This window comes from Macaca mulatta, chromosome 16, assembly GCF_049350105.2.
Source record: "Macaca mulatta isolate MMU2019108-1 chromosome 16, T2T-MMU8v2.0, whole genome shotgun sequence".
NCBI lineage: Eukaryota > Metazoa > Chordata > Mammalia > Primates > Cercopithecidae > Macaca > Macaca mulatta.
In genome coordinates this window covers 3188106-3211889 of record NC_133421.1, presented here as the reverse complement: position 1 = coordinate 3211889, position 23784 = coordinate 3188106, and the positions used below count along the sequence as shown (strand labels likewise).

Here is a 23784-nt window from a genome sequence, read left to right as displayed (position 1 = left end):
GGGAGATGGAGCTTGCAGTGAGCTGAGATTGCGCCACTGCACCCCAGCCTGAGCGACAGAGCGAGACTCCGTCTCAAAAAAAAAAAAAAAAAAAATTTGAGTTTCATGAAAGGTTAGGATTAAAGTGGGAGAGCCTCAAGCAGCTGACCTACCTCACTCTTCCAAATCTTTTCCTAGGCCTTCTCCCGTCTCATCCTGATTCTGCGTGCCCTACATGTAAACAATGACCGGGCAAAAGTGATCCTGAAGCCAGACAAGACTACTATTACAGAACCACACCACATCTGGCCCACTCTGACTGATGAAGAGTGGATCAAGGTCGAGGTGCAGCTCAAGGATCTGATCTTGGCTGACTACGGCAAGAAAAACAAGTGAGCAGTGCTGGTGGGGAGACAGATAGGAGGTCTGTATATGGTTTTCTGGGGTTTGGAAGCATTTAGGCTTACAAGTTTCTCAAGAAGGCCAGGTACAGTGGCGCATGCCTGTAATCCCAGCACTTTGGGAGGCTGAGGTGGGTAGATCATTTGAGGTCAGGAGTTTGAAACCATCCTGGCCAACATGGTAAAACCCCGTCTCTACTAAAAATACAAAAATTAGCCAGGTGTGGTGGCACTCGCCTGTGATCCCAGCTACTTGGGAGGCTGAGGCAGGAAAATTGCTTGAACCTTGAGGGCGGATGTTGCAGTGAGCCAAGATTGCGCCACTGCACTCCAGCCTGGGTGACAAGAGTGAGACTCTGTCTCAAAAAAAAAAAAGAAAAGTTTATCAGTAAATTATCGAGTCTTGGCCGGGCTTGAGTGCTCATGCTAGTAATACCAGCACTTTGGGAGGCCGCGGTGGGAGGATTGCATGAGCCAGGAGTTGAAACCAGCCTGATCAACAAAAGAGACTGACCGTATCTCTACAAAAGAAAAAATTTAAAACAGGTGTGGTGGTGCACGCCTGTAGTGCCAGCTTCATGGAGGCTGAGGCAAGAGGCTTGCTTGAGCCCGGGAGTTTGAAGCTGCAGTGAGCCATGATTATGCCACTGTACTCCTGCCTGAGTGACAGAGCAAGACCCTATCTTGAAAACAAGGAAAGAAATTATCTGACAGTCTCATAGAAGAGAGATACAGCAGTGTCTTTCTTTTTGTTTGTTTGTTTTTTTTGTTTTTTTTTGAGACGGAGTCTCGCTCTGTCGCCCAGGCTGGAGTGCAGTGGCCAGATCTCGGCTCACTGCAGGCTCCGCCTCCCGGGTTCACGCCATTCTCCTGTCTCAGCCTCCCGAGTAGCTGGGAGTACAGGCGCCGCCACCTCGCCCGGCTAATGTTTTTGTATTTTTAGTAGTGATGGGGTTTCACTGTGTTAGCCAGGATGGTCTCGATCTCCTGACCTCGTGATCCGCCCGCCTCAGCCTCCCAAAGTGCTGGGATTACAGGCTTGAGCCACCGCGCCCGGCCAGTGTCTTTCAATAGTATGAGAAGCGTCTGTGTTTTAGGGCTTCATTCTGACTCTTGGCCGTTATTTCTCACTGTTGCCATTTTGAACAGGGCATTTCTTTACTGTCCATACATGGTAAGAAGTTTGAACATCCGAGACCCTAAGTATCTGACACTGCTACCAACACACACACACACACACACACCTTCCTCTCCTCGTCTCCCTCCCTGTCATCGTGGCAACCCAAACTGTTCATAGGGTGACTGACAATACCATCTCTGATTAAGAACCAGTATTGTAGGGTTTCTGGGGTTTCCATTTCTGAGAAGTGTTCCGTGCCAGAGCATTGTTTTGGTCAGGGAAGCGTGGGGTGTATGGATGCTAAACAGTGGCAAGGTGCACACGCCGTGTGCTGTCCCGCTTGGATCTGACGAATCTTGGAAGTGTTAGTATGCCTCCGTTTCACACTTCCTGTAGAAGCAGCTCTTGTGGATTGTCTGGGGCGTGAGTATAGGCTGCCCTGTCCTACCAAGTTACACCCTTTCCATTGAGGCAGAAGTGACCAAGGGGAAGGGATCCTTTTAATATAACCCACACCGTCCCCACAGTGTGAATGTGGCATCACTGACCCAATCGGAAATTCGAGACATCATCCTGGGTATGGAGATCTCGGCACCGTCACAGCAGCGGCAGCAGATTGCTGAGATCGAGAAGCAGACCAAGGAACAGTCGCAGCTCACGGCAACACAGACTCGCACTGTCAACAAGCATGGCGATGAGATCATCACCTCCACCACCAGCAACTATGAGACCCAGACTTTCTCATCCAAGACTGAGTGGAGGGTCAGGTACTGTGAGGGGCAAGAGGGTGGGGATGGAAAGGCCGGCTGCACTACCTAAGGTGCTGGGCTGAGCGATGCTGACACTCCCTACACGTTTTTAGGGCCATCTCTGCTGCCAACCTGCACCTAAGGACCAATCACATCTATGTTTCATCTGACGACATCAAGGAGACTGGCTACACCTACATCCTTCCCAAGAATGTGCTTAAGAAGTTCATCTGCATATCTGACCTTCGGGCCCAAGTGAGTAAGTGGACTCAGGCCACAGTGTGTGCCCAACACATTTTGTGCCTAAAACACCGACCTGAGATTGTCTAGAACTTGAGATGCTGGTTTCAAGATTCATGGATGAGTAATTATGCAAGGATAGCCAAAACAACGAGGCGGGTTTTGGCCCCATGAGATAGCAAAAGCTGTGGCAGCTGAGAGAAGGTAGTAAATGTAGTATTAACCTGATAGTATTTGGAAGAGAATAGATATGGTCAGAAACAAATTCCTGACCAGATGTGCATGGTGGCTCACGCCTGTAATCCCAACACTAGGCTGGGCACAGTGGCTAATGCCTGTAATCCCAGCACTTTGGGAGGCCGAGGTGGTGGATCACCTGAGGTCAGGAGCTCAAGACCAGCCTGACCAATATGGTGAAACCCCGTCTCTACTAAAAATGCAAAAAATTAGCCAGGCATGGTGGCATGCGCCTGTAGTTGCAGCTACTAGGGAGGCTGAGACAGGAGAATTGCTTGAACCCAGGTGGGGGAGATTGCAGTGAGCCAAGATCGTGTCACTGCACTCCAGTCTAGGCAACAGAGGAAGACTCCATCTAAAAAAAAAAAAAAAAAAAAAAAAAAAAACCTTTGCCTGTAGTCCCATATACTCAGGAGGCTGAGGTTGCTTGAACCAAAGCAGTGAGCTTTGATGACCACTGCACTCCAGGCGGGGCGCACTGGCTCATGACTAATCCCAGCATTGTGGGAGGCTGAAGTGGGCAGATCTTTTGAGCCCAGGAGTTCGAGACCAGCCTGGGCAACATGACGAAATGCTGTCTCTACAAAAAAATTAAGAAACTAGCTAGGCATGGTGGCCCACACCTGTAATCTCAGCTACTCAGGAGCCTGAGGTGGGAAGATCACCTGATCCTGGAGAGTGGTGAGTGTAGTGAGCTGAGATCATGTCACTGCATGCTAACCTGGGTGACAGAGTGATACCCTGCTTCAAAAAAGAGAAAAGATACATAACTTTACTAGTGTATCAGGGATATTCATAGTTTATAAAACATCATTTTGGGCCGAGGCCGGTGGATCACTTGAGGTCAGGAGTTCAAGACCAGCGTGGCCAACATGGCAGAACCCTGTCTCTATGAAATATATGAAAATTAGTGGGGCGTGGTGGCATGTGCCTGTAGTCCCAGCTACTCAGGAGGCTGACGCAGAATTGCTTGAACCCAGGAGGTGGAGGTTGTAGTGAGCTGAGATCACACCACTGCGCTCCAGCCTTGCCAACAGAGTGAGACTCCATCTCAAAAAAACCCACTATTGCCGGGCGCGGTGGCTCAAGCCTGTAATCCCAGCACTTTGGGAGGCCGAGACGGGCGGATCACGAGGTCAGGAGATCGAGACCATCCTGGCTAATACAGTGAAACCCCGTCTCTACTAAAAATACAAAAAATTAGCCGGGCGTGGTGGCGGCGCCTGTAGTCCCAGCTACTCGGGAGGCTGAGGCAGGAGAATGGCGTGAACCCGGGAGGCGGAGCTTGCAGTGAGCCGAGATCGCGCCACTGCACTCCAGCCTGGACGACAGAGCGAGACTCCGCCTCAAAAAAAAAAAAAACCCACTATTAGTGGCTGTCAGGTTGGCAAATTTGAGAAGACTGTTAATATCCTGTGTGGGTGAGTTTATAGTAAACAGATCCTCTTACTTGGTGATAATGTAAAATTTAAAATAGCACCAAGTGCTGGATTTCCAGATGTTCTCAGTTTGTGAAAATACACTGAGCTGGAGGTTTGTATGCTCATTTGCTTATGAATGCTATACTTAATAATCAGCTGGGGAGCTTGTGAGCAGTGCAGATTCCTGGACCCCACGCAGGAGGTCCTGATGTGGGAAGTCCGAGATGAGGTCCATGTTTAACATTTTGAACAAGCACCGCAGCTGATTCTGATACAGGGGGTTCTGATCATGTTTTAAGAAACTGTCCTTGTTCTTGGGGGAAGGAAGGAAAACAGAGGGCTGGCAGCTCCAACTCTGAGCTGGTACTAAGAAGAGTTTTGGTTCCTGACCCCTTTGTCTCCAGATTGCAGGATACCTGTATGGGGTGAGCCCACCAGATAACCCCCAGGTGAAGGAGATACGCTGCATCGTGATGGTGCCACAGTGGGGCACTCACCAGACCGTGCACCTGCCTGGCCAGCTGCCCCAGCATGAGTACCTCAAGGTAATGGAAAGTGATGGAGCCTGGGAATGTGGAAAAGCTGGTGCGATTCCTGTCTGCAGATGGGATTCTGAAGAGCTCTGTACTCCTCTTTACCTATAGGAGATGGAACCCTTAGGTTGGATCCACACTCAGCCCAATGAGTCCCCGCAATTATCACCCCAGGATGTCACCACCCATGCCAAGATCATGGCTGACAACCCATCTTGGGATGGCGAGAAGACCATTATCATCACGTGCAGGTGGGCCTGGGCTCCTTGGGAGGAAGTATGGTGGGGCAGGGATTGCAGGCCAGGGCCCAGAATAGTGACCTGAGCTGTTACTCCGTCCTCGTCCCTCCCCCAGCTTCACACCAGGCTCCTGTACACTGACGGCCTACAAGCTGACCCCCAGTGGCTACGAATGGGGCCGCCAGAACACAGACAAGGGCAACAACCCCAAGGGCTACCTGCCTTCACACTATGAGAGGGTCCAGATGTTGCTGTCGGACCGCTTCCTTGGCTTCTTCATGGTCCCTGCCCAGTCCTCGTGGAACTACAACTTTATGGGTAAGTGGGAGGAGCCTGGGGACGTGGGGACAGCAGTAGTGATAAGGTGAGGCCATCGCCCATCACACTTGGGGCCTGGCTGGCTTGGAGGTGGTGCCGGCTGCATGAGGCGGGAGCCCTGTTGACGCTGGCTGTTTCCTTCTCCCCGAAGGTGTTCGGCATGACCCCAACATGAAATACGAGCTGCAGCTGGCGAACCCCAAAGAGTTCTACCACGAGGTGCACAGGCCTTCCCACTTCCTCAACTTCGCCCTCCTGCAGGAGGGGGAGGTTTACTCTGCGGACCGGGAGGACCTCTATGCCTAGCTGTTTCCCTGCCTCCAGCTTCAGCCTCCTGAGGCCGGAGCCTCAGCCCCTCCAGACAGGCCGCTGACATTCAGCAGCTTGGCCTCTCCCTCTGTCTGTGCTTGTTGTGTTGTTGACCTCCTGATGGCTTGTCATCCTGAATAAAATATAATAATAAATTTTGTATAAATAGGAGTTCAGGGGCTGTTTGTTTTTTTTCCCCCCGAACCCAAATTCTGGATTTAGGTCTAACAGGAGAAGGAAACAGCCAAAGTTAACAGGGCTCCTGCCTCATGCAGCCTGCGCCGCCTCCAAGCCAGCCCCAGGTATGACTGGACTGGGGCGGTTTACAGCAAGATGCTGGGCTCGCTGTGAAGGGGGAGTATGAGGCCACCTTCCTATTCAGGGCTTTGGGGTAGATAGCCCCTGGACTCAGTGGAGACCTGAGGCGGGGCTGGGCTTTCACACTCCGCTGCCTTGACCACATTTGCTGCTTTCTCTACAAAACAGTACTTGGAAGCCCTCGCCTCCTTTCCACAGTTCTGGGAGCAGTTGACCTTTCCCGGTCTAGGAACTCTGGCTTGCGCTGAGCGGCTGTGGTGTCCAGCCCAGCCCTTTAAGCTTTCTGTGTCACTCCTGGTCAGGAAAACAAGCACACAGGCAGACAGCTGGTGTACAGCCGGGCGGAGGCCAGTGACTGGCTGCCTACCTGTCACCTCTCGCCTGGAGTGCCCCGCTGCCAAGTTGGCCCCATGACTCCACACACGGGGCGGAGCCTGGACTGGGCCTGTGGGGAGGGCTCCACTAAAGTGACCACTTGCAGCCCTGAGCCTCAGCTCTTGGACGTCTGGCTGGAAGTTGGCTGTCCTGTTTCCTGTGACCTTGGGCATGGAAGGGACAGGGCCCAGGGGACCTAGGACACTATCTCCCTTCCCCACGCCTTCTCCCTCGTTCCTCCCCACCCTTCTCGCTTCTACCCCGCCCACACAGCCCTAAAGGCTTCCTGGGGCGGAACTGTTTGGCTTTTCCCCGTCTCAGTTGAGAGTGGAGGGGTCGCAGCCCTAAGCCTTTGGGGGACATGGAGCCCAGAAGGGCAGTGGCGCCTGGCTGGGGGTCTCGGGAGACCGCGGGGTCGGGAACGGCCGCGGAGCTTGTGTACCATCTAGCCGGGGCCCTGGGCACTGAGCTGCAGGAGCTGGCGCGCCGTTTCGGGCCGGAGGCGGCGGCAGGGCTGGTGCCGCTAGTGGTGCGGGCGCTGGAGCTCTTGGAACAGGCTGCCGTGGGGCCCGCCCCAGACTCGGTGAGTCACGGCGCTCCCCTCGCCACCCGCGGGGCCGGCAGGGCCGAAGCCTGAGACCCGGGTCTCCCCAGCTGCAGGTGTCGGCGCAGCAGGCGGAGCAGGAGCTGCGGCGGCTGCGGGAGGAGAACGAGCGCCTCCGCAGGGAGCTGCGCGCGGGGCCACAGGGTGAGCCCAGCTCCGGCCAGGGCAGGGCGGGTGGCGACCGGCTCGGGTCCTCCTCTCCCTCCCGCGGGCCTACGTGCCGCCGCTAAGAACGCCCCTTCCTCAGAGGAGCGCGCGCTGCTGCGGCAGCTCAAGGAGGTGACGGACCGACAGCGGGACGAACTCCGTGCGCACAACCGCGACCTGCGGCAGCGAGGCCAGGAGACCGAGGCGGTGAGGGCAAGATGTGGGCGGGGCGGGGGCTCCGGGGGCGGAGCGAGGCAGGCACGGGGCGGGGCTCCGCGGGCCCTCGGTGCCCCGCCCACCCCACCGTTTGCTCCGCTCCCAGTTGCAGGAGCAGCTGCAGCGCCTCCTGCTGGTGAATGCTGAGCTGCGGCACAAACTGGCGGCCGTGCAGATCCAGCTGCGCGCCGCGCAGGACCGCGAGAGGGAGCGCCAGCAGCTTGGCGAAGCCGCGACCCCGCCAGCTAAAGAGGGAGCGCAGGGGCAGGCCGGGGCTCCCGGGCACCAGCACGTGCAGGAGCCCGAATGGATGACCGCCGGCGCAGGCGCATCTGAGGACCCGGTGAGTGCCGCATGAGGGCAAGGACCCAGCCCAGGACTCAGCGTCCAGCGCTTGGTGGGCGCTCGGGCAAGGTTTGCATGCTGCACAGCAGGTCCGCCAGGAAGCCGGGAGGTGGCAGACAGATCTGCGCCCCCGGCCGGCCTCGGCCCCTGCTCTCAGCAGGAGCACTGCTCTGTTATCTGTTGGGGCACCCTTGTCCCCCAAGTCTCCCTGCCCGTCACTTCCTCTAGCATTCCCATGATGGCCCTGGAGCGGGGGGAGGGAACGCCAGCGGAGGCGACCCTCTGACCATGCCTGTCCTTCCAAAGGCGGAGGCTGCGCAGCAGCTGGGGCGCCCCTCGGAGGCAGGGCAGTGCTTCAGTCGGGAGGAGTTTGAGCAGATCCTTCAGGAGCGGAATGAACTCAAAGCCAAAGTGTTCCTGCTCAAGGAGGAGCTGGCCTACTTCCAGCGGTGAGAGCGCTGGGAAGCCGGGGGGCCTCCCCTCACCCCACCTCATTCTCCAGTCATTGACATGTCCACAGTGACATGTGCCAGGCCTGCGCTGGGAACTGGGAGGACATGAATTGCACAGCCCCTTCCCTCTGCAATATCATCCAGACAGGGGAGAGGGATAGTGCAAAGGGTCGCAGCTGCAGCAGCCAGGGAAACTCTCCTAGAGGGGCCATGGGGCCACCTAAGCTCAGGTCTGAGAGTGTCAGCAAGGCAGAGCGCTTCAGGTGTTCAGGGAGGAGCCGCATGCACAGGTACCAGGAGTGAGGCCTGCGGCTGGCATCCCCATGGCTGGCATCCCCACAGCTTTCTCCCTTCCTGCCCTCTTGTGTAGGGAGCTGCTCACAGACCACCGGGTCCCCGGCCTTCTGCTTGAGGCCATGAAGGTGGCTGTCCGGAAGCAGCGGAAGAAAATCAAGGCCAAGATGTTAGGGACACCAGAGGAAGCAGAGAGCAGGTAGGTCCCTGCCTGCATTCCCACTGAGCCAGGCCTCCCTCCCTCATTCTGCTGAGCCTGATGACTCAGCCTGGGCACCCTCTGAGTCCATTGTTTCAGACTGAGGCTATCACCCCAACCTGGTCACCCCTTGAGCCTCCCTAGCCTGGCCGCTTCTAGGACCTGCTGACCTGGTCTGGTTGTGTCCCGTGGCCACTGTCCGGCCTGGGCTCTTCTCCCTGGATTTCACCATTCCCCTTACCTTTCCTGCCGTCCATTCTGCCAGTGCTACCTCTCCACATTCATTCTTCAGGTTCCTGCCTTGGCTGGGTCTGTTTGTTCTTACGGGGGTGAAACGGTAGCCGCGGCTGTGTCAGGGCCTGCTGTGTGTCAAGCTATAAAATAAAGCCTCGGCCGGGTGCGGTGGCTCACGCCTGTAATCCCAGCACTTTGAGAGGCTGAGGTAGGCAGATCACCTGAGGTCAGGAATTCGAGACCAGCCTGGACAACATGGTGAAACCTTGTCTCTACTAAAAATACAAAAATTAGCCGGGCGTGGTGGCAGGTGCCTGTAATCCCAGCTACTCAGGAGGCTGAGGCAGGAGAATCACTTGAACCTGGGAGGCAGAGGTTGCAGGGAGCTGAGATCGCGCCACTGTACTCCAGCCTGTGACAGAGTGAGACTCTGTCTAAAAATAAAAAATAAAAAATAAAGCCCCAACACGCTGCATCTCCCCAGGGTTGCCTTCTCTCCAGCCCCGGGGGCCCTGCAGTCTCTCCGTCCCCCCTGCTGGATTCCTGTTGTCCCTCAGGGCCTTGATCAATGACCCTCATGTCTCCTCTCTCCTCTGTCTCAGTGACGATGAGGATGGCTCATGGCTCCTGCTCTCCGATGATAAGGGAGACCATCCCCCACCCCCGGAGTCCAAAATACAGAGTTTGTATGTTGGGGGAAAGGGAAGGACAAGAATATGGGGAGGGAGGAAGGGCCCTGGATGGTTCTTCTCAGGATCCCCTTTCCTGCTTCTCTGCCTGTCACCCTGCTGTCCTTGGCTCTAAGCACATCCTCCCCTCCTGCTTCTCTGGCCCAGGCCCCCATCACCTTCCCACTCCCTCAGACTGCCCTTTCTTCCCCCTCTCCCCTTTTCTCACCACCCCCTGCCCTCATCCATATCCTTGACCTCTCTGGCTTCCTGGCTGAAAGTACTTCCGGCTGTCTCTCTCCAGCTTTGGCCTATGGTATCGGGGTAAAGCCGAATCCCCTGAGGATGAGACCGACAGCCCCGCACCCAGCAAGCTAGGGGGAGAAGAGGAGGCCCAACCACAGTCCCCAGCTCCTGATCTGCCCTGTTCTGCCCTCCACGAACACCTTTGTCTGGGGGCCTCAGCCACCCCGGAGGCCTGACTTAGGGGTCTAGCTGTGGATGGATGTGTGGCCTCAAATGAGGACAGGGCTCCCGCCTTCGCAGCCCTCACCAGGGGTCTGCCCCAATCCTGGCCTGTACCAGGGCAGGATGGGGGCTCAGCCCACCTCCCTCTCTACGTCTCTGTACCAAGCCTCTGGGGCCAGATATAAGAGTGCCTCTCTGAGTCTCAGTTTCCCCATCCACGAAATGAGAGCTGACTGCCTAGCTCCCAGGGCTTTGTGCAGACAGCCTGAGCTCATGTAATAAAGAACTGCCCGGCCGGGCGCGGTGGCTCAAGCCTGTAATTCCAGCACTTTGGGAGGCCGAGACGGGCGGATCAGGAGGTCGGGAGATCGAGACCATCCTGGCTAACACGGTGAAACCCCGTCTCTACTAAAAAATACAAAAAACTAGCCGGGCGAGGTGGCGGGCGCCTGTAGTCCCAGCTACTCGGGAGGCTGAGGCAGGAGAATGGCGGGAACCCGGGAGGCGGAGCTTGCAGTGAGCTGAGATCCGGCCACAGCACTCCAGCCTGGGCGACAGAGCGAGACTCTGTCTCAAAAAAAAAATAATAATAAATAAAGAACTGCCCGTAATATGCAGAAACTGTTCCTCGCCTGTCTGTCCATGTCTGTCCCGCCTCCCAACCCTGCCAGGAGCAGAGGCAGGCTGAGGGGTCCTCGTGGGTCTCCTTGCTCAGTCACTTAGAGCGGGGTTGGCTTCTTGAAGCTCGGGCCTTGCTTTGGGAGTGTGGCTTGATGGAAAGCCCTGACTCCCACCCTCACTCCACCCGCTTCCCTGGCCCCGGCACCCAGAGACCTGCAACTTCATCCTTCTGGCCCTTCCAGGCCGAGGCCACTCAGCCCTGCCATTGCCTTCTTTTTCCTTTCTTTTTTTGAGTGTCAGTCTTTCCAGCCACCCCCTCCCTCTCAGGGAGGTGCCTCATGGCAGCCCGCCCCTCCGGCCTGGTTTCCTCAGGAAAAGCCCTGAGAGGAAGCAAGGAGGGGGTTGGGAGCTGTGGGGGCCAGATGAACCCGAGCCCTCCCACCGCGCCGGCTGCCATGGGGCTGGGACTGCTGCTCCCGCTGCTGCTGCTCTGGACTCGGGGGACCCAGGGGTCTGAGCTGGACCCCAATGGGCAGCACGTCTGTGTGGCCAGCAGGTGGGTCTCGTGGGAGTCTGATGGCGGGTGGTTGAACCGGTGTTGAGGCCTTTAGGGGAAGGAGGAGACTAGGAAGGGGGCTTGGGCTGGAAGGAAGGGCTGCTGATGGCGGCCTGGCAGGTAGTGGCTAGCCAGGGCAGATGGTGGAAGGGCCAGGGAAGGAGAGGGGAGGGGCTGGGGACCCGAGCCGTAAAGATCTGCTAGGCCTCCCTAGCTAAGGCTAAACCAGCCTCCTCCACCTCAGCCAGAGACAGTGATCCACCTTGCTCGGGGCTAAGCTGCACCCCCCGCCTTGTCCAGCTGACCCCTTTTTGCCTCACAGCCCCTCTGCTGAGCTGCAGTGCTGCGCAGGCTGGAGGCAGAAGGATCAAGAATGCACCATCCGTGAGTAGCCGGACAGACCCTCAGCCAAGGAGAAGGGAAGCCGTAGCCCAGCGATAGCCCTTCCTTCCTACCCTCCCGGGCCTGCCCTTCCTGACACCAGGAGCCAGGGTTTCTCCTGTGACACCCCCCAGGCCTGAAGGGGCACCTCTTGAGGAGGCATGGCCCCAGGAGCCAGTGAGAGGGCAGGGGTGTCCCCTGGTCCTGCTCCTGTCTTTCCAACCTGGGTGGGGTGTCTTTCAGCCATCTGTGAGGGGCCGGATGCCTGCCAGAAAGATGAGGTGTGTGTGAAGCCAGGCCTCTGTCGATGCAAACCTGGATTCTTTGGGGCCTACTGCAGCTCCCGTGAGTCTCAAGGGCTGGATGAAGTTGCTGGGCAGAGCTGGGTACGGGGACAGTGGTGTGGGGGCGGGCAAGGCAGGTAGCCATGTAGCCTCAGGACAGCAGGGCCAGGATCCCTCCCAGCTTCACTGAGGAATCGCGGTCCAGAGACAGGAAGTGACACACACTCCTAGGAGATGGCCTGAGTCACTGGGTTTTCACCCGTATCCACAAAGCCCTGCCCACCTGCGCATCTTCCTCTTCCACTTCTCAGAAAACCTGTGATTCCCGTTCATTGCAAAATGAGTATATTCCTTCTCTTTCCCACATACGCCTTATACATGGGCAGTGGATGGAGGGAGGCCCCCCGCTCAGCTGTCTGCCCTTTCTGGCAGAAAGAGAGGGAAGGGAAAGGGGTTGGGAAGCCAGAGGATGGGCACCAGGAATCAAGGAATCATTAGGGGAAAGGTGGCTTAACCTGCACCCTGGCGGGCAGCATCCAGGACTGAGATTGGGAGGAAGCTCTCTCTGCTCCAGCCCAGCAGGGATCCACCTCAGCAGGGAGGAGCAGCCATGGAGGAAGGCCCACCCACCTCGGTGCCGCACTCTGGGCAAGTCCACTGCCCACTCAGGATCTCTGAGTGTGTTCTGAATGTGAAATGGGAGGCTGGGCCTCCCACTAATGGCTAAGGGTTTTCTGTAGGTCAGAGCGGAGCAGGAATGAGTGTTGCCCAGGACAGGCTGCCGGATGTTCCGAGGGTCTGTCCCCGGCTCTTGGAGGATGGGCCCCGTGCCCCTTTTCCTTGCGTAAGGGGACGCAGGGTAAGGGTCCGCGCGCGGCCCTGAGCCCGCTGACCCCTCCCGTACCCATCCCTGCAGGCTGCCCGGGCCAGTACTGGGGCCCCGACTGCCGTGAGAACTGCCCCTGCCACCCTCACGGCCAGTGTGAGCCAGCCACGGGCGCGTGCCAGTGCCAGGCCCACCGCTGGGGCGCCCACTGCGAGTTCCCGTGCACCTGCGGCCCCCACGGGCGCTGCGACCCCGCGACCGGCGTGTGCCGCTGCGAGCCGGGCTGGTGGTCCCCCACGTGCCACCGCCCGTGCCAGTGCAAGCCCGAGGCGGCGCGCTGCGAGCAGGCCACGGGCGCCTGCGTGTGCAAGCCGGGCTGGTGGGGGCGCCGCTGCAGTTTCCGCTGCACCTGCCACGGCTCCCCGTGCGACCAGGACTCGGGCCGCTGCGCCTGCCGGCCGGGCTGGTGGGGTCCCGAGTGCCGGCAGCAGTGCGAGTGTGTGCGGGGCCGCTGCAGTGCCGCCTCCGGCCAGTGCACCTGCCCGCCCGGCTTCCGCGGAGCGCGCTGCGAGCTGCCTTGCCCAGCTGGTAGCCACGGGGTGCAGTGCGCACACAGGTGAGCGGGCGGGGCGGAGCGGGTGAGTGGGCGGGGCGGGGACGGGGACGGGGCGGGGCGGGGGCGGGGCGGGGGCGGGGCGGGGGCGGGGTGCACACAGGTGGGCGGGGCGGAGTCAGGTGGCCGGGGCCGGGCGCCGGGAGGAGGGATCAGGGCTTTGCGGTGCTCCCCTCAAAAAACGTACGAAGCAGAGGGACGAGAAAGGGGAAAAGAGGTCTAGGCGCGGTGGTTCACACCTGTAATCCCAGCACTTCTGAGAGGCTGAGGCGGGCGCATCACCTGAGGTCAGGAGTTTGAGACCATCCTGGCCAACATGGTGAAACCTCGTCTCTACTAAAAACACAAAAATTAGCCTGGCCACGCCTGTAGTCCCAGGTACTCGGTAGGCTGAGGCAGGAGAATCGCTTGAGCCGGGGAGGTGGAGGTTGCAGTGAGCCGAGGTCGCACCACTGCACTCCACCGGGTATGAGACTCCCTCTCAAACAAAACGAAACAAGAACTTTAAAAACCCTTTGTTACCCAGGTCCAGCCCCGCCTGCTCATTTTATCGTTTACTGCTGTGCAAAAAATTGCTATACTAGCACTGCTAGCAAGCCATATGTATAGATGAGTGGATAGAGTGACCAAAGGTCCTGGGCAAGGTCCCTTTAGGACTCAGTGACTTTCAAACTTTGACCAGCTGCACTCACCATAAGAAATTTCACCCCTGGATGGGCGCAGTGGCTCACACCGGTAATCCCAGCACTTTGGGAGGCTGAGGCGGGCGGATCACCTGAGGTCAGGAGTTTGAGACCAGACTGACCAACCTGGTGAAACTCCATCTCTACTAAAAATACAAAAGTTAGCCGGGCGTGGTGGTGGGCGCCTGTAATCCCAGCTACTTGGGAGGCTGAGGCAGGAGAATCACTTGAACTCGGGAGGAGAAGGTTGCAGTGAGCCGAGATCACACCATCACACTCCAGCCTGGGTGACACAGCGAGACTCCGTCTCAAAGAAAATAATAATAAAATAAAATAAAAATAAAAATGCTGGTCCAGATCAGCTAAATGGCTTTTATAAACTCCCCTTCTTCTCCCCTACTAATGGATCTGACCCAAGTATATGATCCCAGATAGTTGAGCATCTGAGGGAAAAACTTCAAGTAACTGTTAAGCATCAATGGGAAACTAAGATATGGCAAATGTGAAATTATATTGGTGACAACAGTGGTCTCCAACCTTTTGGCACCAGGGACAGGTTTCGTGGCAATTTTTCTATTATCATACTGTAATCTATAATGAAATAATTATATGACTCACTGTAATATAGAATCAGTGGCAGCCCTGAGCTTATTCTCCCACAGCTAGATGGTCCCATCTGGGGATGATGGGAGACAGTGACAGATTATCAGGCATTAGATCCTCATAAAGAGCGTGGAACCAGGACCCTGCCGTGATCAGTTCACAATAGGATTGGCGCTCCTATGAGAACCTAAGGCTGCCACTGATCTGGCTGGCAGCAGAGTTCAGGCGGTCAGGCTCCCCCGCTGCTCATCTCTATGCTGCTGCCTGGTTCCTAACAGGCCATGGACTAGTACCAGTCCATGGCCCAGGGTTTGGGGACCCCTGGGTGAAAACACTTTACATTTTTTTATTTCATGTGATGGAGTAGAAGACACTACTGAGTTCCATTCATGCCAGACCTCAGGGTCGCTCAGTGTGAAAGGAAGAAAAGGGAAAGGGCAGGAGGGAAGACCTGGCAGACCTGGCAGATGGGACTCAGAGCTTGGTGGTGACGTGGCTGCCCTGGCTGGGCTGCTGCCTCCTGCTGACCCTGGGACCCAGGGAAAGATGGTCACAGAGTAGACGCTTCGAAGGAAAGGGATGGGATCCTCCTGTAAGAGCCCTCATTTGTCTTCATTGTACAACGTGGGGAAACTGAGGCGCAAACCTGCCTGAGTGACCCAGGTGGGACCCGAACGCTCTCCAGGGCCCCCGAAGGCCTGCGTGGAGTACAGGGGTTGGAAGGGGTGGGCGCTCCATCCATCCACCCCCACTGCTCCCACAAAGCCCTTCTCTTCCCAGCTGTGGCCACTGCAAGCACAATGAGCCGTGCTCTCCAGACACAGGGAGCTGTGAGTCCTGCGAGCCGGGCTGGAACGGAACCCAGTGCCAACAGCCCTGCCTGCCTGGCACCTTTGGCGAGAGCTGCGGACAGCAGTGCTCTCACTGCCGACGTGGGGAGGTCTGTCAGCCAGATACTGGCCACTGTCAGCGCTGTGACCCTGGCTGGCTGGGGCCCAGGTGAGCGCACCATTCTGTTCAGGGTGGGGTGCACCTCCCCCCAGGACCCTCACCTCAGCGGCTCTCTCTGAGAGCACCACCCCTCCCTGACACACAGGTTCATGCAGTCCCAGGGGCCTCCCCCCTGTTGAAGAGTTGGGGAGAGCAATGAGTTCTGGGGGTACCTGGGCAGGATCCCAGCTCCCTCCCCTCTGAGGCTTCCTGCCCTCCTCCCGCTCTGGGGACTTGTAGTCTGTCAGCTGCTGGATTCGGCCCCAAGTTCAAGGCCCTATTTACACCTGAGCTTCACTGCTAAGGCGTGGCCAGTTGGGTCCTTGAGTCCAGGAGCCTGGAGTGGACAGGTGGGGCCCCACGGTGGGGGCCAGGCCTGCCTTGCTCTCCCCTTCCCCGAGTCTTGCCTCACCCCAGGTGTGAAGACCCCTGCCCCACTGGCACCTTTGGGGAAGACTGCGGCTCCACCTGCCCCACCTGTGTTCAGGGGGCCTGTGACGCTGTGACAGGGGAATGTGTCTGCAGTGCCGGCTACTGGGGGCCCAGGTGAGGACGGGGGTCCTGGGGGCAGGAGAGTACCAGGGGCCTAGGTCAGGCCTCTGTGCAGCGTTTCCTCAACTTGCCTGGACAGTGCCCGGAAATCTCCCTCCCTGTCTCCTGCCTGTCCCTCCCTTCACGCAGCCCTCAGCCCGCCTCTCCATGTCACTCCACAGCTGCAACACCTCCTGCCCGGCCGGCTTCCATGGAAACAACTGCTCAGTTCCCTGTGAGTGCCCAGAGGGACCCTGCCACCCTGTCTCCGGGTCCTGCCAGCCGGGTAAGGTGGAAGAAGGCTGCAGGGTGCAGTAGCCAGGGAAAGGCGGGCCCTTCACACGGGCTCCAGGGCCAGTTCCTCACCAGGGAGTCTGGGCCACTTCAGAGACATTCTTTTTTTTTTTTTTCTCTTGAGATGGAGTCTTGCTCTGTCCCCCAGGCTGGAGTGCAGTGGCACGATCTCGGCTCACTGCAACCTCCGCCTCCAGGGTTCAAGCCATTCTCCCACCTCAGCCTCTCGAGCAGCTGGGATTACAGGTGCCCGCCACCACGCCGGGTTAATTTTTGTATTTTTAGTAGAGACGGGGTTTCACCATGTTGGCCAGGCTGGTCTCGAACTCCTGACCTCAGGTGGTCTGCCTGCCTCTGCCACCCAAAGTGCTGGGATCACAGGCATGAGCCACTGCACCCGGTCCAGAAACATTCTTTATACCTGAGCTCTGTGTGGATGCTCTGGGGCTCCCTGAAGATGTGACAGAGCCCTGGCCCCCTGCGAAACCAGGCTAGAGCCATGAAATGCGCAGCAGGGTGGTTGGACACTGACAGGGCCTCAGGGGCAAGAATCTGTGGAATGGGCCACAGACCCCGCGGAAGGGGACACGCCAGCAGAGAGGCTGCCCGGAGGCAGGAGAGCCCCCACGAAGAAGCTTCTGGGTAGCAGGCAACTCAGAGCAAAGACAGGATGTGTAGGAGACAGGAAGGCCTGAATATCCCCCATCTCCGGCTCCCCCAGGCTCTCGCAGTCGGGACGCCACCCTTATCGCAAGCAGCCTTGTGCCTCTGCTGCTGCTGTTCCTGGGCCTCGCCTGCTGTGCCTGCTGCTGCTGGGCCACCCGGTCAGACCTCAAGGACAGGTGAACACTAGCCCGTCCCTTCCCCACACAGCTCAGGCCATGGGGTGGGAGCAGGGAGGCATCTGGTTTCCTTTCCGGGTAGGGAGGGCTGGCCTCATCACCCACATAGGTCAGAGGTGATGGGGTGGGGAGAGCTGGCCTTGTCACCCACATAGGTCAGAGGTGATGGGGTGGGGAGGGCTGACCTTATCACCCACATAGGTCAGAGGTGATGGGGTGGGGAGAGCTGGCCTTGTTGCCCACGTGGGTCAGTGGTGATGGAGGTAGTTGGCAGTGACTGTGGCCTGGAGACACTGGAGACACCGGGTCAGCTGCCTGCCCTCCTTGGAAACCTTCGATGAGTAAGTTTCTGAGTTGCATGGGCACCGGGCTGGCAAACTGGAGCCTGCAGCGGGAGGCAGAGAGCTGACACCGGCAGGGACCAGAGGAGGAGGACTGGGACCACGGCAGGAGCAGCCCAGCTCTGGGCCAGGAGGGAAAGAGACCAGGCCTCAGATGCCCCGCAAAGGAAAGTGACATGAATGTCTGTGCAGTGGGTTAGCAGAGAATGTAGCTTCCTGGGAGGCGGAGAGCGGAGGGAGGGTTGGGCTGGTGGGGCCCGCCACAGAGGGGCTTACTCAGAGCTTTGTTCCTTTATGAAACCTCTTCACACTCCAGGCTTCTTTGAGACTCAACAGCCTGGAGGTTTGGAACAGGGAATGTGGGGCCAGGAGGATTATTGTCCTCAATTCCCAGAGGACACGGAGGCCCGAGGTGATCCAGTTGGTTATTGGCACACAGGAAGCCCCTCTCCGCCTTTTTGGACTCTTTGTCTGGTGCTCTCTTGCTAGTTCCTGCCCTAGTCCTCCAGCACGTCCTCCTCTGTGCTTGTGTGGCATTCACAGATGAGCAGAGACAGTTGCCACTGGCCCAGGGCATAGAGCCCACGGTGGCAAGAAGCCCCTCACAGGGACACAAGGACAGGTGCAAAGGCTGTTGGAGGGACGGTGAAGAGTGGAGCAGCCTCCTCCCCATGTGGGGGCAGAGCAGAGTGGGAACAAGGGAAGGCTTCCTGGAGGGGGTGTCATTTGAGACAGGTGGGCCAGGCACAGTGGCTCACACCTGTAATCCCAGCACTTTGGGAGGCCGAGGCAGGCAGATCACCTGAGGTCAGGAGTTCGAGACCAGCCTAGCCAACATGGTGAAACCCCATCTCTACTAAAAATACAAAATTAGCTGGGCATGGTGGTGGGTGCCTGTAATCCCAGCTACTCAGCAGGCTAAGGCAGGAGAATCGCTTGAACCTGGGAGGCAGAGGTTGCAGTGAGCCAAGATCGCACCATTGCACTCCAGCCTGGGCAACAAGAGCGAGACTCTATCTCAAAAATAGAGAGAGAGAGAGAGAGAGAGAGACAGGTGAGCTGGGGCTCAGCTAGGATGATAATAACAAAGAGCTGCATTTTGGAAAAGCCCCCACAAAACGCTTGGTACCCTGCCAGGTCCTGCAGATTAGATAGATAGACAGACAGACAGACAGACAGATAGATAGATAGATAGGCAGACAGGATCTGTTTTACAGATGTGGAAACTGAGGCCCAGGGAGGTGAAGTCTGAGCCAGAGTTGTTACTCAGGGCTGTCTGACTCTAGAGTCACACTTGGTTCTGTGGCAGGCCTGAATCTTGGGCTCAATCGTTTGGATTTTATTCTGCAGTCAACAGAGAGTCACTGAAGTAGAGGTCGTCACCCTGTCACACCCTGCCAAGGTGACCCAGGTCACCTTGGGTCTTATGTACTGACCACTGTCCTTGCCCTCCTCACTCAGGCCAGCAAGAGATAGAGCTACCTTGTCCAGGATGAAGATGCAGGTCTGGGGAACACTGACCAGCTTAGGCTCCACACTGCCCTGCGGTTCCCTCAGCTCCCACAAGCTACCCTGGGTGACAGGTCAGTGGGCACTGGGGGCTGCGGTCTGGGATTGGACAAGGCTTTGCATCAGGTCCCGCAGGCGCCTGATCTGGAGTCTCTACAGTTTCACATCACGACCCGGAGGTCCCCTTCAACCACAGCTTCATCGAGCCACCCTCTGCCGGCTGGGCCTCTGATGACTCCTTCTCATCCGATCCTGAGTCTGCAGAGGCAGATGAGGTTCCTGCCTACTGTGTACCACCCCACGAAGGTAGCCCCCCAACAGCCCACATAGCCCCTGAGCAGCCCTGCCCCCCACAACTCCCTCTGTAGTCCCCCAGCGAACAGTTATTATTTATTTATTTATTTATTTATTTATTTATTTATTTATGTATTTATTGAGACTGGGTCTTGCTCTGTCGCCAGACTGGAGTCCAGTGGTGCAATCTCCGCTCACTGCAACCTCCGCCTCCCGGGTTCAAGTGATTCCCCTGCCTCAGCCTCCCAAGTAGCTGGGATTACAGGTGCCCGCCACCACGTCTGGCTAATTTTCCTATTTTAGTAGAGACCGGGTTTCAGCACGTTGGCCAAGATGATCTCGATCTCCTGACCTCGTGATCCGCCCGCCTCAGCCTCCGGAAGTGCTGGGATTACAGGCGTGAGCCTCCGCGCCCGGCCGGCAAACAGTTATTAAGGGCCCATTCTGTGTTAGTCACTGTTCTTGGCTCCGGGGATGCAAGAGATAACAAGACAGATTCCTATCCTCACCAAGCTTAGAGTCAGATGGGCAGTCTGACAATGACAGGACACAGTGATATGTGTCTCCATGGGGGACATACAAGGAGGGGCTCATTCGCTAGCCATGTTGGGGTGACTGGGGTCAGGGAAGATGTGTGTGGTATCCCAGTTGAGTCTAGCAGAATCAGTAGGAGTTAACCAAGTGAAAGTCAGGGAGGGGAGGGAATGGTGTTTTAGGAAGATGGAACAGCATACACAAAGGCCCAGAGGTGAGAGGGATGTGGCTCGGTGACATCAAAATAGTTTTAGCTTGGTTAGAGTGTGACAGTATTTCAAAGTAGGGAGAGGTGGTGAGAAAAGAGTATAGAGACCAGGTGTAGTGATTCACACCTGTGATCCCAGCACTTTGGGAGGCGGAGGCAGGAGGATTGCCTGAGGCCAGGGGTTTGATACCAGCCTGGCCAACATAGTGAGACCCCATCTCTACAAAAATTTAAAAAAAAAAGAGTGTAGAAGTAACAGTGTCTACCTGAATTGGTCCTTCTGCCTCTCTCCACTTCCTTGCCCTCTTCCTTGCCCTATTTTTGAGGCCTCCTGGAAGATACTGAGCTGTGGGTAGGATGCATTGTGGTGGCCAGTTCAGCTCCAGCCAAGCTCTTCTGTCTCCTCTGCCAGGGATGGTCCCTGTGGCCCAGGCAGAGTCGTCAGAGGCCAGCCTGGCTGGAGGTGCTTTCCCGCCCCCTGAGGACGCCTCCACGCCATTCGCCATCCCGCGCACCTCCAGTCTAGCTCGGGCCAAGCGGCCATCGGTCTCCTTTGCTGAAGGTACCAAGTTTGCACCACAGAGTCACCGAGGCTCAGGGGAGCTCTCCAGCCCGCTCCGAAAGCCCAAGAGGCTCTCCCGGGGGGCACAATCAGGTCCTGAGGGCCGGGAAGCCGAAGAGTCCACAGGCCTGGAGGAAGCAGAAACAGATGAGGCCCTTCCTGCGGCTGCCAGTCCAGGAGATTCAGCCACTGGCCACCGACGGCCCCCACTTGGTGGCCGGACAGTGGCTGAGCACGTGGAAGCCATTGAGGGCAGTGTCCAGGAGAGCTCAGGCCCTGTGACCACGGTCTACATGCTGGTGGGGACGCCCCGGGGATCTGAAGGCCCTGTCCGCTCTGTCTTCCGCCATTTTGGTGGCTTTCAGAAAGGCCAGGCAGAACCCAAGGTCAAGAGGGCCATCCCTAAGCCTCCACGCCAGGCCCTGAATCGGAAAAAGGGCAGCCCTGGCCTGGCCTCTGGCTCTGTCAGCCAGAGCCCCAACTCAGCCCCAAAAGCTGGGCTTCCTGGGGCCACAGGGCCTATGGCAGTCAGACCAGAGGAAGTGGCCCGGGGGCTGGGGGCAGGCATGGAGAGTTCAGGGAGGGCCCAGGAGCCAATCTCTGGGGCTGGCTTCCCGAAACAGGATCCCCAGAAGCAGGCTGAAGAGGAAAGGCAGGAGGAACCTGAGTATGAGAATGTTGTACCCATCTCCAGGCCACCAGAACCCTGATGACCTTGAATTTGGGGAGTGAGGAGACTGGATGGGATCAGAGCTGCCATGGACTGGACTGTGCTGTGTGCTGGAAAATGATCCCAGGGCCCGGACAGACAGACCAGAGCCTCTGCCCCTCCACAGGGAAAAGGCAAGGCTTCCGGGCCAGGTGGCCCAGGGCCCTGGTGGTGCTCCCAGAGGGGGCCTGGAAGGCCTGGGCAGAGACCCTGCAGGATGGGGTCAGGAAGGGTTAACTGCAGGGACTTCTCCTGTGCTGTCCTGGACCCTGTGTGCCTCGTAAGGGCTATTCTTTCTTTCATGTGCAAAACATTTTTCTGAAATGACAACCTACACGTTTGCTGATAAAAGATTGGCTAAACAAATATTTCTTTTTGTTGTTGTGGTTTGTTTTGTTTTGTTTTGTTTTTTTGAGACAGAGTCTCGCTCTGTCCCCCAGGCTGGAGTGCAGTGGCGCAGTCTTGGCTCACTGTAAGCTCCGCCTGCCGGGTTCACACCGTTCTCCTGCCTCAGCCTCCCAAGTAGCTGGGACTACAGGTGCCCACCACCACGCCCGGCTAATTTTTTTTTTATTTTTAGTAGAGATGGGGTTTCACCATGTTAGCCAGGATGGTCTCGATCTCCTGACCTCGTGATCCATCTGCCTCGGCCTCCCAAAGTGCTGGGATGACAGACATGAGCCACCGTGCCCGGCCTATGAACTTTGTAAAAAGGATGTATGTGCATAAAAACAGATTCAAGGGAAAGGCACTAAATGGTATTTTCCTCTGGAAGGTGAGATTGTAGGTGATATTTATTTTCTTCTGAAACTTTTGTATGGTTTGCAAATTTTCTACAGTGAACACTCTTTTTTACTTTTGTTAGTAGATAGAATTTAATAAAGTATAATAAAAAGCAATGATCTTTGTTAAAAAAATAAAAAGTACTAACATTACAGACACGTATAAAGTAAACCGCAGATTTCCCTTCTCCCCAGAAGCATCTGTGGGTCTGAATCTAAAGGAGAGAGGTAGAGTCTGCTTTTGCCTGGCAGCTTTTTGGTCTTGTTTGAATTCTTTGCTCACATATTACCTAGTCAGAAAAGAAAAGGGGCAGCTCCCCCCATGCTTTATTTATTTCTTTAAGATGGAGTCTCACTCTGTCACCCAGACTGGAGTGCAGTGGCATGATCTCGGCTCACTGCAACCTCTGCCTCCCGGGTTCAAGCAATTTTCCTGCCTCAGCCTCCGGAGTAGCTGGGATTACAAGCACCCGCCACCACACCCGGCTAATTTTTGTATTTTTTGGTGGAGACAGGGTTTCACCATGTTGGCCAGGCTGGTCTTGAACTCCCAACCTCAAGGGCTCCACCGCCTGGGCCTCCCAGAGTGTTGGAATTATGGGCATGAGCCACCACGCCTGGCCAGGGGCAGCTCCTTTTATCCCAGTGCTCAATCTCATCAACAATTGGGTGCTTTCTTTCAGATGTTTTTCTGTGTACCTGTCAACAAATATTTTAAACAAAAACAAAATTTTAGCATAGTTAGCATACTGTTCTCAGCTGCTTTTTTTTTTTTTTTTTTTAGAGATGGGGTCTTGCTCTGTTGCCCAGGCTGGAGTGCAATGGTACAATCTCGGCTCACTGCAACCTCTGCCTCCCAGGTTCAAGTGATTCTCTTGCCTCAGTCTCCTGAGTAGCTGTGATTACAGGTGTGTGTCACCACGCCTGGCTAATTTTTGTATTCTTAGTAGAGACGGGGTTTCACCATGTTGGCCAGGTAGGTCTCGAACTCCTGACCCACCTTGGTCTCCTGAAGTGCTGGGATTACAGGCGTGAGCCACCGTGGCCGGTCTCAACTTGCTTTTCTACTTAACAATATATCCTGGATATAGTTCAATGTCCATAAAATAAAGCCACCTCTCTTTTTTTTTTTTTTTTTTTTTTTTTTTTTGAGACTGAGTCTGGCTCTGTCGCCCAGGCTGCAGTGCAGTGACCGGATCGCAGCTCACTGCAAGCTCCGCCTCCCGGGTTTACGCCATTCTCCTGCCTCAGCCTCCCGAGTAGCTGGGACTACAGGCGCCCACCACCTCGCCCGGCTAGTTTTTCGTATTTTCAGTAGAGACGGGGTTTCACCGTGTTAGCCAGGATGGTCTCGATCTCCTGACCTCGTGATCCGCCCGTCTCGGCCTCCCAAAGTGCTGGGATTACAGGCTTGAGCCACCGCGCCCGGCCAAGCCACCTCTCTTTTTTTTTTTTTTTTTTTTTTTGAGACGGAGTCTCGCTCTGTCCCCAGGCTGGAGTGCAGTGGCCGGATCTCAGCTCACTGCAAGCTCCGCCTCCCGGGTTTACGCCATTCTCCTGCCTCAGCCTCCCGAGTAGCTGGGACTACAGGCGCCCGCCACGTCGCCCGGCTAGCTTTTTGTATTTTTTAGTAGAGATGGGGTTTCACCCTGTTAGCCAGGATGGTCTCGATCTCCTGACCTCGTGATCCGCCCGTCTCGGCCTCCCAAAGTGCTGGGATTACAGGCTTGAGCCACCGCGCCCGGCCTGCCACCT

The 23784-nt window shown here is 56.8% G+C and overlaps 3 protein-coding genes across 5 annotated transcripts in view; all 3 read left to right on the top strand.

Annotated features, from left to right (window-relative positions):
* The window catches only part of PRPF8 (pre-mRNA processing factor 8), a 37118-nt gene extending 31401 nt beyond the window's left edge, over positions 1–5717 (top strand). The window contains exons 37-43 of the mRNA XM_015118186.3: positions 178–371; positions 2028–2267; positions 2363–2504; positions 4552–4692; positions 4792–4931; positions 5035–5237; positions 5389–5717. Coding sequence (XP_014973672.1) covers positions 178–371; positions 2028–2267; positions 2363–2504; positions 4552–4692; positions 4792–4931; positions 5035–5237; positions 5389–5543 — 1215 coding nt within the window. The 3' untranslated portion in view covers positions 5544–5717. The remainder of the gene's footprint in view (positions 1–177; positions 372–2027; positions 2268–2362; positions 2505–4551; positions 4693–4791; positions 4932–5034; positions 5238–5388) is intronic.
* Positions 5718–6304: 587 nt separating this feature from the next.
* On the top strand, positions 6305–10487 carry RILP (Rab interacting lysosomal protein). The gene is made up of 8 exons (XM_001086142.5): positions 6305–6822; positions 6894–6987; positions 7091–7197; positions 7313–7549; positions 7858–8000; positions 8374–8496; positions 9333–9416; positions 9703–10487. The coding sequence occupies exons 1-8, from the start codon at positions 6601–6603 to the stop codon at positions 9878–9880; spliced, it is 1188 nt and encodes a 395-aa protein (XP_001086142.2). The 5' UTR covers positions 6305–6600; the 3' UTR covers positions 9881–10487.
* Positions 9922–22146, top strand: SCARF1 (scavenger receptor class F member 1). Of its 3 annotated transcripts, none has more exons than XM_028835852.2 (11): positions 9922–11043; positions 11366–11427; positions 11668–11769; positions 12625–13150; positions 15214–15432; positions 15841–15969; positions 16137–16240; positions 16970–17090; positions 18893–19014; positions 19137–19246; positions 20389–21613. In XM_028835852.2, exons 1-11 carry the CDS (start codon positions 10826–10828, stop codon positions 20500–20502), a joined length of 1827 nt encoding a protein of 608 aa, XP_028691685.2. In that variant the 5' UTR covers positions 9922–10825; the 3' UTR covers positions 20503–21613. The 3 variants fall into 3 exon arrangements, with proteins under 3 accessions (XP_028691685.2, XP_014973670.3, XP_077825855.1); XM_015118184.3 differs by having other exon boundaries at positions 10487–11043; positions 19100–19246; positions 20389–22146; XM_077969729.1 differs by having other exon boundaries at positions 10496–11043; positions 16137–16189; positions 19100–19246; positions 20389–22146.
* The last annotated feature ends 1638 nt before the right edge of the window (positions 22147–23784 follow it).